The 17,069-nt window shown below is 37.3% G+C and overlaps 1 protein-coding gene across 1 annotated transcript in view; it reads right to left on the bottom strand.

The window, feature by feature from the left end:
• PAN3 (poly(A) specific ribonuclease subunit PAN3) overlaps positions 1–17,069 on the bottom strand; it is a 168,373-nt gene that overhangs the window by 94,745 nt on the left and 56,559 nt on the right. Inside the window, exons 7-8 of the mRNA XM_033948019.1 lie at positions 2,450–2,554; positions 2,142–2,199 (exon numbers count right to left, since the gene is read on the bottom strand). Of these exons, the coding sequence (XP_033803910.1) occupies positions 2,142–2,199; positions 2,450–2,554 (163 nt within the window). The remainder of the gene's footprint in view (positions 1–2,141; positions 2,200–2,449; positions 2,555–17,069) is intronic.

Raw genomic sequence — 17,069 nt, 5'->3', positions numbered from 1 at the left:
TAACGGTGAGCACAAGTAGACGCTGGGACCGTACCGAAAACAGCGGCAGGCAGCAGAAGCAGCGGCGGGGACTTAAGAGCACAGCTCCGTCCCTCCCCCGATCCAGCAGGGGCTAATGGTTAAGCTCAAGGAGACGCTGGGGCCGCACCAAAACCAGCGGCAGACAGCAGAATCAGCAGCAGGGACTTAATGAGCACAGCTCCGCTCCTCCCCCGATCCAGCAGGGGATAACGGTGAGCACAAGGAGACGCCGGGGCCACACCGAAACCAGCGGCAGGCAGCAGAATCAGCAGCAGGGACTTAAGAGCACAGCTCCGCCCCTCCCCCGATCCAGCAGGGTTCTATACCATACTAGATATCGGATCTGAGAATGGTGGCAGTTGACCGTTTAATGCAGCTGATGCACCGAGATGATAGTGGCGGTTGTCTGGCTGTTGCAGAGGTCATCTGATCCAAATGACATGCCTGCATTTTAGCATTGCATTGACTCTGATCTAAATGACTAGCCTGTATTTTGGCACTCATTACTACTTCCTGGGAAACCTCATGGCTGAAATATTGTGTGTTGGCTTGGCTGCATACGTCAGGGCTTAAGGAGCATACCAGCTTTCTCTCCTTGGCATATCGTCTTTATGAACTTCTAACATCAGATCCTATTGTCTGATTGGAATTTATTTTATTTCATTTCATTTATTTTTATTTATTGTTTTCTCAGGTACTTTAGCTAGATTGTGAGCCTTCGGGACAGCTAGGGAAATCCAAAGTACCATTTTTATTTATTTTATTTTAATGTATCTTTAATCTATCTTCATTGTAAACCGCTTTGAACCTCACGGTATAGTGGTATATAAGAAATAAAATAAAATAAATAAATTACTAACTCAACAACCTGTGCTGTGTAGCTTAGTGCTTAGAGCTGTGGACTGAGAATCAGAGAAGTCAGGGTTCAAATTCTACTTCTATCACATTCTTTGTAACCTTGGCAAAGTCACTTCCGTCTCCACTGTTTCAGCAACAACAGATTGTAAGCCCTTTTGTATATGGTTCTATCAATTGTACTTGAATTTGTAAGGCACCTTGAGTTCAGATTTTAAAAAAAGCTCCTTTGTCTTTTTGCAAGATAAGAAAGTTCTGTTGCAGTGTAACATCCAATTTCTGGGAGAAAAAATTCAGATATTTGATGATATTTCTTGTTGGACTCAGGGAAAAAGGAAGACGTTCCTAGCTATGCAACAGTGTTGACCCTGAGAGAAAGATTCTGAGATTCCAATGCAACTGTATCATGAACTTGAATAATGTTACTTATTTCTTTGATCAATCTCAACTGCACAGCTTTTTAATTGAAGATTAGAGAGGAAGGGAGATTAAATAGGCAATATGGATCCTATTCTTTCCTGTGTGGGATTTATTTTCTTTAATGCAGCTTCTCATATTAGTGTTAGTTACATCCCCTCTAGTTTGTGGACTACTCCATCTAACATTTCTTTTGTTTCTATTTCCTTGATTTCTTGGTTTGCTGTAATAATTAGAAAGTCTTTTAATAAAATAATAATAAAAAAATATTTGAAAAAGTAAGTAATAATTTTAAAACCCAAATCTAGACATACAAACATTTTTTATGTGCACTTCCAGCATTTCCTGAAGCCATCAGTTTGCTTCTTACATATGGTGAGGCAAAACTGACAGTGTGTGTTTGGGGGGGTGTGAAGAGAAAATTTCTAACATGATAATGTACAAAGTACAAAAAAAATTGAAGCCCGATATGAAACACCAGCTCATGGAAAAGAACTGCCCCTAAAGAAAAAAAACACAACAACAAAATCTGGAGTCTAACTAGGATACTGCTATATAAAGTAGAGTTTATCTGGAAAATCAATGCAAACCAGCCAGAAATGGCCCGAGGCAAAATAAAAATGAACTTCCAGGTTATGGCCTCTTACAATAATATTCAATCCCTCTCAAACCCCTGCCATGCACTGAGTGACTATAGGTCCAGCAGTATGCATAAAAATCACACACACTTCATTAGTTTTCTTACAAATTTTGAAAAGCTTCTCTAAGCTGGCAATAAGACTGACACGTAACCCATGTAGATTTATCTGCTTGCCATCAGAAAATGACCCATGCCTTTAAGTTCTTACCTGGGATATCTGAATGATCAATCTGTGCCATTGTTATTAAATGCCTATTAATCAGCTCCTAAGGAAAAAAAAATACAATCTTATAGACCACAATCCATAAGAAATTTGCTTTCACTAGTTAAATGTTTTATAAGAAATTATTAAAAAGTATACAAACACTCCATGTATTGCCAAAAGAAGAGAAACGCACCTATATGTATAAAAGGAGATATTCTTCATAGATCTCCTAAAGAGCAAAAAGACCATAAAAGAGACCTCTCACTAGGGCACATTCAGACATTTGGTACTGTTTTTGTTATTTATCTTACCTGCCTGAGTTCATCTGCCATAAAGAAAGAAGGTGCATTTGCTTTTGGCTGCATATAAGCAACATGAGGTGCTGTTGGAGGATAAATATGATAGTTTGGGAATACCTACGAAGAAAACAATTAATCAAACAATATTTGAGGTATGAAAAATTATATTTTAACCAACATTCACTGTTTTGAACATCTCCACTTGAATTTAATATAGCAAAATTAGGTTAATGATTTTCAATGTTTGAGGAGTGTTGCTTCATAGCTTCTTAAGTCATCAGCTATTGTGTTTACATCTTCAGATAATACCATGTTTCCCCAAAAATAAGACCTATCCCTTTAAGCCCTAGCATGATTTTCGGGGTAGGTCTTAATATAAGCCCTAGTCCATGGATTCGCCAGCAGCAGCACTACCCCCGCCATGCAGCCAAAGCCCCGCTAACCCTCCATTCTTCCCTCCCATCCGCGAGCCCTACATACTGTACACCTCCCTCCAGAGCAACGTTGGGACGGCAGCACTCTAAACAGGCTACTTCACGGCCTTCTCCCGTCAGGGCCTTCCGTGTGCTGCATTACTGATGACATCATCAGTGATGCGGCAGAGGGAATTCCCCGATGGGAGAAGGCCACCAAGCAGCCTGATTAGAGTGCTGCCGGCCCAACGCTGCTCTGGAGGGAGGTATGTAGGGCTCGTGGTCAGCGGGATTCAGATGGGACGGAAGGATGGGAGGGTCAGCGGGGGTTCGGCTTCACGGCGCGGACAGGTGCTCAAGGGTTCTGTTGCATGAGGGATGGGAGGGAGGGATAGAAGATAGGCAAGGGTTCTGCTGCACTAGGGATGGGAGGGAGGGAAGGATAGAAGCTGCTCAAGGGTTCTGCTGCACAGGGGGATGGGAGGGAGGGAAGGATAGAAAGATGCTACAGAAGAAAGGCACAAGGGGATGGGTGAGAGGGGAAGAAAGATGCTCTACATATAGGGAAGAGAAAGGAAAGAGGAAGAATTAGGGTGAAGGAGAGGAAGGGAGAGATGATCACGTACATGAAAAAAAATAAGCCCTACCCCGAAAATAAGATCTAGTGCGTTTTTTGGGCCCAAAATTAATATAAGACACTGTCTTATTTTCGGGGAAACACAGTATTACTTTGCCAATTCAAATTAAAACAACTAACATATCGGTGCCTTTAGTAACATCTATTAAAATTCTTGGGTAATATAACTATCAATTACAAATTTCAAGCAAGGTAAAATGATCCTTTTAAAAATTAAGATTAGTAAGGTCAATTTGCGATCTCCTTTTTCCAGAGGCCTTGAATATATTGGTACATTCACTTGTAATTCAATAACTAGATTAGTGTAATGCACTTTGGGGGTCTTTTACTAAGGCACACTAGCAGAATCAGTGCGCGCTAAATGCTAATGCGCCCATTATATTTTATGGACACGTTAGCATTTAGCGCGTGCTAAATCGGCATGTGCACCTTAGTAAAAGACCCTCTTTATGTAGGTATATGTCAAAAGGTCATTCGAAGATTGCAAAATGCAGCAATTCGATTAATATATAATCTTTGTTAATTCCATCACATTACCCCATACTGTATTTGAAAACAGAACACTGGTTGCCAATTACTCATTGCATTACTTACAAAATACTTTAATTGACTTTTAAAGTCTTGCTGATAGATAAGCCTCCCTATTTGGCACATTTTTTGAATTTATACACACTATGAAGAAACACACTGTGGACATGCACCCTGGATGGTATTAATGTATTTAAATATATTACACAAAATGTATAAGCACAATTTTTTTTTAAAGTAAAATATTTTGGATACTTTGTGCAGGAGTACTATAAGCACTGGTCTCTTCAAGTATACAGACCATAGAGTTCAACTGAATTAAAGCTTTGCAAATATCCCAGTTTTTACCCAATAGAAAAGGACCTACTGTACAATTATTTCACATCATGACCATTTTCAAGTCCCCACACTTTATGTATTTAAATTTATACACACATTATATATATAAGAACATAAGCCATGCCTCTGCTGGGTCAGACCTGAGGTCCATCATGCCCAGCAGTCCGCTCACGCGGCGGCCCATCAGGTCCAGGACCTGTATAGTAGCCCTCTATCTATACCCTTCTATCCCCTTTTCCTTCAGAAAATTGTCCAATCCCTTCTTGAACTCCAATACTGTACCCTGTCCTATCACTCCCTCTGGAAGCGCGTTCCAGGCGTCCACCACCCGTTGGGTGAAGAACTTCCTAGCATTGGTTCTGAATCTGTCCCCTTTAATTTTTCCTAATACCCTCTCGTTCTTGTAGTTGTCGAAAGTTTGAAGAATCTGTCCCTCTCCACTTTCTCTATGCCCTTCGTGATCTTGTTAGTCTCTTATCATATCCCCTCCAAGTCTCTGCTTCTCCAGTGAAAAAAGCCCCAGTCTCTCTAATCTTTCAGCATATGAAAGGTTTTCCATATCTTTTACCAAACGTGTCGCTCTCTTCTGAACCCTCTCGAGTATCGCCATATCCTTCTTTAGGTACGGCGACCAATATTGGACGCAGTACTCCAGATGCGGGCGCACCATTGCCCGATACAACAGCATGATAACTTCTTTCGTTCCGCTTGTAATTCCCTTCTTGATTATTCCTGTTTTAAATCTTTATTCATTTTTTTGTGTTACAACAAGTGTTACAAATAAACTCAATAAAAACTTAAATACACACTTGACTAACTCATATATTAATATCAAGTTTAACATTACTATAATAATCCCCTGTCCCACCCTCCTTCCCAATCAATAATACATAAATCAATTTTATTGTACAATCTTTAAATATTAATTTAATATGTAATAATCAAAAATTGAAAAACCCACCCCATTCCCCTCTTTACAATTATCTTATCATGGGAAAAGTTCATTAGAGAAATCATGTTAACGGTCTTCAGATATTTCCAAGTTTTATTTATAGGAAAAATTATCCTTCTTTACAAAAATCGGTTAATGGTCCCCATATTTTTTTAAATTTATTCATGTATCCTTTGTGTGTTGCAATAGCGAGTTCCATTTTATATATGTGGCATACCGAATTCCACCAGAACATATAATTCAATCTATCATGTTGTTTCCAATTGAATGTAATTTGTTGTATTGCGATTCCAGTTAAAATAAATAAAAGTTTGTTATTACTGGATGAAATTTGGCTTTTTGCTCTCATGGTTGTTCCAAATAATATAGTATCATATGTCAAGGCTACCGGATTTTCTAACATTCTGTTAATTTGGGGCCAAATTGATTTCCAGAATGATAGGATAAATGGACAAAAGAATAAAAGATGATCTAATGTCCCAATTTCAATATGACAGTGCCAGCATCTATTTGATCTTGAACTATCTATTTTTTGTAAACGAGTAGGGGTCCAAAAAGCTCTATGAAGAAGAAAAAACCAAGTTTGTCTCATAGATGCTGACACTGTACATTTTAGCCTCCAAGACCAAAGTCGTGGCCATTGAGATGCACTAATTTGGTGTTTTATCTCAATGCTCCAAATGTCTTTAAGACCATTTTTTGGTTTTTTATTTATATATCCGGATATTAATTTATACCACTGTGCGGCTTTGTGACCTATTGAGTCCATCTGGAAACATAAGAATTCCAAACTGTGATATTTAGCGAGATCTTTCCATTCAGGGAACCCTTTCTGAATAGATTGCTTCAATTGCAACCATTTAAAATATTGTGTTTTATTGAGACCAAATTTTTGTTGCAATTGTGAAAACTCCAGCAATTTATCATTTTTAATTACATCATCCAAAGTGCGAATGCCTGCTATCATCCAATGTTTCCAGATGACTTTAAAACCGCCAATTTTGATCTTGGGGTTTAGCCATATAGTTTGGTTGGTTGATTTACTAATTGGAATTTGAGTAAGATTACTTATGTATTTTAGAGTTTTCCAGGTATCCATAAATATTTTATGATCTTTGTATAACCTTGGCATTTTGATACTAATTACATGATTAAGACGTAATGGAAACATAAGCCTCCATTCTAGCCAAAACCAGTCTGGAATATTATCAGTGGGCTCTGGGAGGATCCAATACATACCATGACGTAAGATATAGGCTTGATGATACCTATAAAAGTTGGGAAAATTTACCCCTCCCTCTTTAATTGGTCTTTGTAATGACGCTAGAGCAATTCTTGGTTTTTTATTAAGCCATATAAATTTTGTCAAAGTCCTATTTATTTTTGTATAAAAAGAATCTTGAAAAAAAACTGGAATCATCCCCATTTGGTAACATACTACCGGTAAAATCATCATTTTTACAGTTTGTACTCTTCCCCACCAAGATAAATGCAAAGGATTCCATTGCTCACACATTTCTATTATTTTTTGTAATAAGCATTTTTCATTAATTTTCATTGTTTCATCTACTGTTTTTGTTATCAAAATTCCAAGGTATTTAATATATTCTTCCTTCCAAACAAAAGGGAATGTTTTAAATAAACCTTTTGTACAATGTATATTTAGTGGAAGAATTTCTGATTTATTCCAATTAATTTTATATCCTGAAAAATTTCCAAATTTCTCAATCAATTCAAGTAGATGTGGAATGGTGGATTCTGGATTCTTCAGATATAGTAATAAATCATCTGCATAAGCAGATATCTTATATTCCTTATCTGAATGAGGTATACCCTGTATCTCCTTAGCTTGTTGGATGGCTAATATTAAGGGTTCTAAAACAATATCAAACAGCAAAGGGGATAAGGGACATCCTTGTCTAACTCCTCTCTGTAGATTAAATTTTTCTGAAAACGTATTATTAATATATAGTCTAGCAGAGGGGGAGCTATACATTGTTTGTATCATTTGTATAAATCCAGGACCTATACCAAACCATTCCATTGCTTGATACATAAAAGGCCATTCTACTCTATCAAAGGCCTTTTCTGCATCTAATGAAATTGCAAAAGTAGGTTCATTCATTTTCTTTGTTAAATATAACATATGGAATGTTAATCTGGTATTGTGAGATGAATGTCTTTGAGCAACGAATCCTGTTTGATGCATACCTATTATATGGGGAAGAGCTTTAGCTAATCTTAGCGCAAGTATTTTTGCTAATAATTTTCCATCTACATTTATTAAAGATATTGGTCTATAGTTTGAGACCAAAGTGGGATCTTTATTGGACTTTGGCAAAACAATAGTCAAAGATTCTGCTATAGTGCCTTTAATACAACCTTTATTGAGCTGATATTGATAAAGATTTAATAAATAGGGTAATAAAAAATTTTGAAATGTTTTATAAAATTCCACTGTATATCCATCACCACCTGGAGCGGATCCAACTCTAAGGGACTTCAAAGCTGTTCCTAATTCTTTTAGTGATATTGGTTCTTCCAAACTTCGTTTTATATGTTCAGGAATTTTTGGACCCTCTAACATTTTTAAAAATTCAAAACCATCTTTTTCTTTATTTAGATAATTTTCGGAAGAATAAAGAGATTTATAAAATTTTAAGAATTGTTTTAAAATTGGTTCAATTTGTGTAAATGTATTTCCATTTTCATCTTTTATTGCTATTAATTTTGTTTTTCTTTTTTTCGCTTTAAGATAATTTGCCAATATTCTTCCTGATTTGTTTGAATTACCATAGTACAATGTTTGTTGAGAAAATAAATCTTTCCTAATCATCTTAGATGAGATCTCATTATATTTACCTTTTAATTTTAATAATTCTTGTTGAATAGAATATTCCCATTTTTCTATAAGTTTTGATTCTAAATTTTTAATCTCTTTTTCTAAGATTAAAAATTGTTTTTTAATTTGTTTTTTTAGAAAAGCCGAATAAGAAATTATTTGTCCTCTAATTGATGCCTTAAAAGCATCCCATAAAATTTCTCTGTTAATATCATCATTATCATTTATTTGAAAAAATTCTTTCATTTTTGTTAGGAGATTTTCACAAAAGTTTTGGTCAACCAACAGTGTATTATCCATTTTCCAAATTGGTCTGTTATTATTTTGATCTGTAGTTTTAATTTTGATCCACACTCCACCATGGTCAGATAGAATAATTGGATCAATGGCTGCTTGTGTCACTTGATGTGCAAGATGATTTGAAGTAAAGATATAATCTATTCTTGAAAAGGAATTGTGAACATGAGAACAGAAAGAAAATTCCCGACCATCAAAATGAAGTATTCTCCATATATCTATTAAATCACAAGATTGAATCAAATTATCTAGTCCCATAGATTTCATAACTCTACTTGGGTTTTTATCTAATAAAGGATCCATTACAGCATTGAAGTCCCCTGCTACTATAAGATTTGAAGTAGCCAGTGGTATGATCATTTGTTGAAGAGTTTTAAAGAATTCATTTTGGTTCGAATTAGGGGCGTATATATTGATTAACGTCATGGTAGTATTTCCCATATTCATTTCCACCATTATCCATCTTCCATGAATATCTGAAGCTTTTAGTTTAAATGAAGCAGAGCATTTTTTATTAATTAAAATAGCAACACCTGCTTTTTTCCCTATAGCTGGTGAGAAAAAACACTGTTTGACCCAGCCTCCTTCTAGCTTACTAGATTCTATATGTGAGAGGTGGGTCTCTTGTATAAGGCATATATCTGCATCTTGCCTTTTTAAAAATGATAGTGCTTTTTTCCTTTTTATCATATGATTTAGACCGTTAACATTTAAAGATATAATTTTAATATCCATTTATTTTTAAATTTTCAGGTATTAAATTATGTATATTTTCCCAATGTTTTAAGTATTTCATTTCTCTTTTTTCCTTTACACCCATGATTACCTTATATATTTCCTTATTATTCCCTCCCATCCCTTTTATCCCTCCCTTCCCCCCCTTATTAATTACGAAAACTTGGATACGCAGGTTGAGGTTAGATTTAGATAACTCCCACAAGCTATTAATAATTATCTAAAGTACTACCATCTTTTCTCTATTTCTGTATATTTTCTCTTATTTTATTATTAATTATAAGAATAAGTAAAAAGTTTTTCATTCTTATATATTGAAAGATTATTTTCTATATTTATATGTCTTTGAATCCATAAGAATGATTATATTACATTACTTATGTCTGAGAACATTTCAATTATAATTCATTTCTTTTCAGGTGGTAAATTATTTTTACTTTAAAAAGCTTTCATACCTGGGTATAATACGTTTATCATGTTAAGAGCATTCGAATTTAGCCTCTTTCCACAGAACTGTAACTAGAGTCTTCAGCACAGGAATTCCCTCATCTCTTATGCTCACTATTTTCCTATGATTCACGAGAGAGTTGTCAATTAAGAGAAGCTAATAATCCCATCAGTGTTCTATTCATGAGCCTAAACCCTAATTCAAACTAGAGAATGGCATGGAGACGAATCTGTTCCTTTCCTTCAGGAACTAAATTTCCTTATCTCGTCTTTGCCCCATTGTTGTAAGCTCTGTCTCAATAGCATACTCTCCAGACACTTATGATTTTAAAGTATCTGAGGCCTGTGTAGACGAGAGTGAAGTCCTGTGCCAAAAACTCCCCTTATATCTCCCGTAGAGGATTGCCAGGTTGAACAAATTGTCTATAAAGATGAAACATGAAATTTGAGATATATATATGTAAAAAACTTTTCAGGCAATCTTTGCGTTTCAGATATATTCTTTTCATATATATCGTATTTAAAACGCATTTTAATGTATTTGAAACGCAAAATTAAACCTGAAGTACCGCCTTCAACAGGAAATATAACAAACCAATCACTTCGTCTTTTTTATAATCTTCTCTGTGATTGAAGGATGATTCTCCTTCTCACCATTACTCCGCCTTCAAAGTTTCTCAACTAATCAGTACATCTTTAAGTTTGTTGAAAAAACTTTCTTCGTCATCATTTGAGTTCGGAGATGTGTTTCAATTCATTTTCGTTTCTGCTAGTAAGTTTATTCTATTTATTCTATGTAGAATTCTAGAATTTTTGTATTTTTTCCGTTTTCTTGTTTTCCATGGAGAATGTTGCAAGTTGTTTAAGTCTTTAATTCGATCCTTGTGTGTTCTTTTTTCCATTGCTTTCCGTTCCGATATAATCTGTAACCGAATTCTTTTATTGAAATTCGTTATCATATAAGTCAAAGTTTTCACAAATTGGTCAATAGTCTTTAGTATGAACCCATTAAATGTTCTTTAGATTGTCATAGGTTGCTCCAGTTGATTCATAAATTCCTGTAGTTTTTTTGGATCCGTAAAGTTTTGCGTTTTGTTAGCAATGGTAACCTTCATAATCGCCGGGTAAAGGAGCCCAAATCTAGCTCCTAGAGATCTTAGTTGTGGTCTCATGTCTAAGAATTGTTTTCTTCTTGTTGCTGTTTCTTTTGCAAAGTCCGGGACAATGTATATTTTTGAATCTTGGCATTTAAGATTTTTTATTTCCTTGGCTATTTGGCATATTTCAATTGCTTGTTGATGTCTTAAAAGTTTGAAAATTAAAGTTCTTGGACCTGTTTGAGTGTTATTTCTTTGTGTTGGAATCCTATGAGCTCTTTCAATTTCCAGTTCCGTTTTAAATTTCAGTGGTAGTATTTTAGGTAGAAATTTTTCAAGAAATGCAATCGGATCATTCTTTTCCACTCCTTCAGGTAATCCGATTATTCTTAAATTATTCCGTCTTTCACGATTCCGGCTGTCTTCAAGATTTTTTTTTATCTCTGTTATTTCTTTCCATATGATTTTGCTGTGATTCATATCTGTATTTAATTGTTCTGTAATATCTTCTAATGTTGAAATTCTATTTTCTGTGATGTCCACTCTTTTAGTTAGGATTGCAGCATCTTCCATTGCTTTTTGTAGTTTTTTGTTACTATCTAAGACAATTTCTTTTATTTGTCTTAGTTCTTCCATAACATCCAGATTTTTTTCTGTTGGTAATGGGATTTTAGAGGGTGTACCTGGCTCTGGTTTCGACCTCTTATTGCTTCCCGATGTTCCAGCTCCCAAATCAGCTTTATTTTGTTTAGTTGAAGTCATATTTCAATATATATTATTTTTTTTTTTTTTTAAATATTTGGTAGTAATTCTTTTTAATATGTTTGCATATAAGGAGCTATTTGTTTATCTAACCATCCGTCCAAGCCACGCCCCCTTTTTTTTTTTTTTTTTCCAGTACTCTTAAAGCAACTGTAAATTATTTGTCTCAAGTTCTATTACTGTGAGTGAAAAAAAAAATGTCGGTAGTCTTTCTTTCTCTTTCTTCTCCTTCAAGCCTTATCTCCTTCAAGCCTTATCGTTGTTGACATTTAGCTTCAGCGTTGAAAGAAAAAAAAAAAAAAAAAAAATTTGTAGCCCCTTTTTTTCCTTTTTTGGCTCTCCTCTTATAAGCCCAATCGCAGCTTCTACCATGGAGAGCAATATTCCATCCAGTATATTTTTACTTTAGTCTTTTGAAGTATATGTATATGTATTTTCAGCGTCTCTCAATTGCCTCGACGCTATCCCTCTTCAGGTTAGAGAAATCGTTAATCCTTTTATTTGTCTTTTTCTCACAGCCCAAGCGCTGAAAAAAAAAACTACAATCTCCTATATTACATTACATTACATTACATTACATTACGGATTTCTATTCCGCCTATACCTTGCAGTTCAAGGCGGATTACAAAAGATTTGACTGGACATTTCCAGTGATGATCACATTACAGAGGATTTTACTGGACATTTTCCAGTGAGGATACAAATTTTTTTTTTTTTTTTTTCTTGGGGAACTTATGGGTTGGATAGAGAACTAACAGTGCCTAGCAGTGTGATATTAGCAAATGGAACACAGTTAGAGTAGGCAAGATTACAATCTTTTTATGGTCTGTTTACTTGAAGGGTGATTAGGTGTGATACTTGGGGGAGGAATGTCTGATGGTAGATGAGTTCTGTCGAGGTAGGTGAATTATCTGGAGGTAGGTGAACTTAGCTGGGGTAGGTGAAGTGGTTTAAGGTTTTTGGATGAATTTTTTAAAAAGCAGGGTTTTGATTTCTTTACGGAATGTTTTGAAGTCGTCCGATGTTGTCAGCAGGTTGGAGATGGAATGGTTGAGTTTTGCTGCTTGTGTTGCCAGAAGGTTGTCAAACATTTTCTTGCGTTGTGTGCCTTTGAGTGGAGGGAAGGCAAAAGGATTTGGGGTTCTTCTTTGTCTTGTGGTGGAGATCTGGTTTAAGCGGTTGTTTAGGTAGGATGGGGAAGAGCCTTGTATTGCTTTGAATAATAGGCAGAGGAATTTGAATTGAATTCGTGCTTGTATGGGTAGCCAGTGGGAGTCTAAGAAGGCGGTTGTTATGTGATCATATTTTCTAAGTGAGTAGATCAGTCTGAGGGCGGTGTTTTGTATGGTCTGGAGTTGCTTTATCATAATGGCTGGACAAGGAAGATAAAGGGAGTTGCAATAGTCCAGCAGACCTAAGACTAGGGATTGTACGACTAGTCTGAATTGTGTTTGGTTGAAGAATTTTCTGATTTTGCGTAGGTTTCTCATGGTTAGGAAAGCTTTCTGGGTCGTCTTGTTGATTTGGGACTGCATTGTGCAACATCTGTCTATGGTGACTCCTAGTAGTTTTAGTTCGGGTTGTATTGGGTATTTGGTATTTTTGATTATCAGTTCTGTGATGGTAGGAGATTTGGCTTTTTCAAGCAGGAGGAATTTTGTTTTTTCTGAGTTTAGTTTTAGTTTATGATCCATCATCCATTTTTCTACTGTATCTAGGGTTGTTTCCAGCTTTGCGGTGGTGGTGGGCTCTGAAGGGTCGAAGGGGAGGAGTATGGTGATGTCGTCTGCGTAGCTAAAGGATGTGACATTTAGGTTATCTAAGGTGGCTCCTAGGGAGGAGATAAAGAGGTTGAAGAGTGTAGGTGATAGAGGTGATCCTTGTGGAACTCCGCAGGGATTTGCCCATGGCTCTGATTTGATATCATTGTATTTTACCCTATAGGTTCTTGATTTGAGGAACCCTTGAAACCAATTGTAAACTTTGCCAGAGATCCCTATGGCGTCGAGTATCTGTAGTAATATGGTGTGGTCAACTAGGTCAAATGCAGCAGAGAGGTCAAGTTGTATTAGTATCATCTTTTTTCCTTTACTGATGTGTTGCCGGGCTGTATCTAGAAGAGAGACAAGTAGTGTTTCTGTACTATGGTTGGTTCGAAATCCTGATTGTGAGGGGTGGAGTAGGTTATGTTTTTCCAGGTAGGTTGTGAGGTATTGTGTGACTAGGCCTTCTATTATTTTGACGTATATTGGAATTGAAGCGATAGGTCTGTAGTTGGAGGGGCTATCTATTGGGCCTTTGTGATCTTTCATGATTGGGGTGATTAAGATCTCTCCTAAGTCCTGTGGGAATTGGCCTTCTGTTAGTGTGGTTTGAATCCATAACATAAAGTTGGTTTTGAATGTGGTGGAGGCGTTTGATAACAGGTAGGTGGGGCAATTATTTAGTTCGCTGGAGGCATGGCTGTATTTGTTGTAGAGTCGGTTCATATCCGACCAAAGTAGGATTGGGAAGTTGGACCAGCTTCTGTCTGCTACGATGGCTTCGCCTGTTATTGGGTTTGTTGTTATCTTTTCGAGATGGGTGGGTGTATCGATGAATGCAGTTCTGATGTTAGTGATTTTGTTTTTGAAGTAGTCTGCTAGGTGGATGGCTGTCGGTGGGTGGGTACCTTGAGTGGCAAGATAAGGTTTAGTATCAGTGAGGTTCTTTACTAGGTTGAATAGCTTTTTTGTGTCTGGGATTTTTGTGCCTATCATTTTGGAGTAGTAGGCTTTCCGTTTTTCCTTGAGTTTGGTTTTATATTGGTTAATTTGATTTCTCCATGCAGTTTTAGTGTGTTTTAAGCTCTTATTTTTTTTCCAGTCTCTCTCTAGTTGTCTGCAGAGCTTTTTTGATTGGAGGAGTTCGGAGTCGAACCATTTATCAGAAGGTCTACATATTTTAAATTTTAATTTTTCTGGGGCTAGTTCATTCAGGATGGTTTCGCTTATGGTTCGCCATTGGGATATGAATTCGTTGGGGGCTGTGTTGGTGATGGAGTGGTCTGCTTTGTCCCAGAATGTGGGGGGTTCAATTTTTTGGCGTGTTTTGAAGGAGGTTTTTTTTGGCGGTTGTTTGTTGATGCTTTGAGGCCAGTTGATGTTAAAGGTGTATTCATAGTGGTCTGACCAGAGTGAAGGGTGCCAGGCCCCATTTGAGATATGGATTTCGGGTTTGTGGGGGTGTTGGGTCATGTAAGCAGCGACATCTAGTTGGTGGCCTTTTTCGTGTGTGGGTTGGGGGTCGAGGATCTGGTAGTTCAGTGCTTTGAGGTATGAGAGTAAATTTATTACTTGTTTAGAGGTGTGATCTTCAAGATGGAGGTTTATATCTCCTAGGATTAGATTATGAGGTGAGGTTAGGGAGTTCTGGTAAATAAATTCTTCGATATCTTGTTTGTTGTCATTCCATTTTCCTGGTGTTGAGTAACAGAGGATGCATGTTAGTGTTCCTGTGAGAGAATCATCGGATAGTTGACAGGCTAGGAGATCTAGGTGAGGGGTGGTGTGTTTGTCTAGGGTCTTTATATTGATGTTGTTTTTGAGTATGATGGCTAGACCTCCACCACGTTTTTTTTTCCTGCAGATCAGTTCTATTTTGTAACCTATAGGGCATAGTTCTGTGATGGTGGGATCGGATTCCGAGGTTAGCCAGGTTTCGGATAGGAATAAGCAGCTTAGTTGCTTTTTAACTATCCAGTCCTTAATGAGGTCTGCTTTTGTGCTTATTGATCTGATGTTCATGTATGCGCAGGATAATGAGATGTTGAGAGTTTGGGGAGTGGGTGAGCGGTTTGGGTGGAGGAGATTTTCTTTGGTTTGTGGATGATGGTTGCGGTATTCTGGCTTTGGTTTTGGAGGTGGTCTTTTTCCCCAGCTGGTTGGTATGCTGATGTGGTTGAGTGAGGAGCAATCTATCAGGTTTCTGGGTGAAAGGAGTTTTCTGGTAGGTAGTGGGAACCTTTGGGATTCTGTTAAGGTTGGGATAGAGGATGTGTGATAACCTTCTGTTTTTCTGTTGGTTAGGAGTAGGAAGAGTAGTAGATGTAGGAGTGCGTTTGTTGAGAATTTGGGAGGCATGGTATGTTTGTGTAGGGTGCAGGAGGTTCTGCTGTTTGGTAACTGGTGTGATGTGCAGGTTGGGAGGTGTGGGAATGTTAGGGGAGGAGGAGGCGTTTTTATTTTATTTTTTTTCCCTTTTGTTCTGTAGCGACTGTGACCTTCAGTGGTGAGTTCAGAGATGGGTGAGTTTTCTTCCCACTGTTGTGAGAAGTGGAGCTCTTCTTTGAATTGTGAGGGTCCCTACTGGTTCGGGGGAATACTATCAAAGTTAAGTAGGAATGGGAAGAACAAACGAAGAGTCTTTTTAATCACAGCAGTGGAGATTGACATTTATATTTATATTTATCCTTCACAATTTTTCGAAGTTAGCAGCAGCAAGGAAATAGAGATTCATTCATTTATTAGCCAGCAAGGAAATAGTTAAAAAAAAAAAACCGTTGCCAAGTAGATTCTACTGCAGACCTCGCTTCATCTCCGGCAGAGGATAGTCATTTCAAAACAGCCTATCTCTTTAGCATGACAGGCATCAGGCACTTCACAAACAAAAAAAAAAAAAAAAACTTTTATCTCTGTCGCTAGGCAGTTCCGGCAGCTTCAGACTCCGTCGATCTCCAGCCCTCTGCACCTCGCTTCTCAGGAAGTAAAAACGGCACTTCTGTCCTTTGATTTTCACTTTTAAAACGTTTCTCCGACTTAACCAAGGAGGTAGATTTCAATTTATATAACTTTCAAGAACTTTCTTTGGTAGTTTTTTCTGAAAAAAGCTTGTTTCTACGGAGCTTCCTCTTCACCCAACCGTCATCATTCGCGTCCAAGCCACGCCCCCTCCTTCTTGATTATTCCTAACATTCTATTCGCTTTCCTAGCAGCCGCTGCGCACTGTGCTGACAGCTTCATTGTCATGTCCACTATTACCCCCAAGTCCCTTTCTTGGGAACTTTCACTCAATAACAGCCCTCCCATCGTGTAGCTGTACCTCAGGCTTCTGTTTCCTACGTGTAAGACTTTACATTTCTCTACATTGAACTTCATCTGCCATCTCGTCACCCACTCCCCTAGTTTGTAAATCCCCTTTGTAAATCTTTGCAGTCCTCTTTAATCCTGGCCCCATTAAATAACTTGGTTTCATCTGCAAATTTTATTACTTCACTCTTCGTCCCTGTTTCTAGATCATTTATAAATACATTGAATAGCAGCGGTCCAAGCACCGACCCCTTCGGAACACCACTTGTGACCTTCCTCCAGTCCGAGTAGTGGCCCTTCACTCCTACCCTCTGCTTCCTGCCCGCCAACCAGTTCCTGATCCATCTGTGTAAGTCTCCTTCCACCCCATGGTTCTTTAGTTTCCGAAGTAGGCATTCATGGGGTACCTTGTCAAAAGCTTTTTGGAAGTCTAAGTATACAATGTCTATGGGGTCCCCTTTGTCCATCCGTTTGTTAATTTCTTCGAAGAAGTGCAATAAGTTCATCAGGCACTTAT

This window comes from Geotrypetes seraphini, chromosome 6 (genome assembly GCF_902459505.1).
Source record: "Geotrypetes seraphini chromosome 6, aGeoSer1.1, whole genome shotgun sequence".
Taxonomy (NCBI): Eukaryota; Metazoa; Chordata; class Amphibia; order Gymnophiona; family Dermophiidae; genus Geotrypetes; species Geotrypetes seraphini.
Note: the sequence above shows the minus strand (reverse complement) of the source record. Positions and strands in the feature narration are given on the sequence as shown.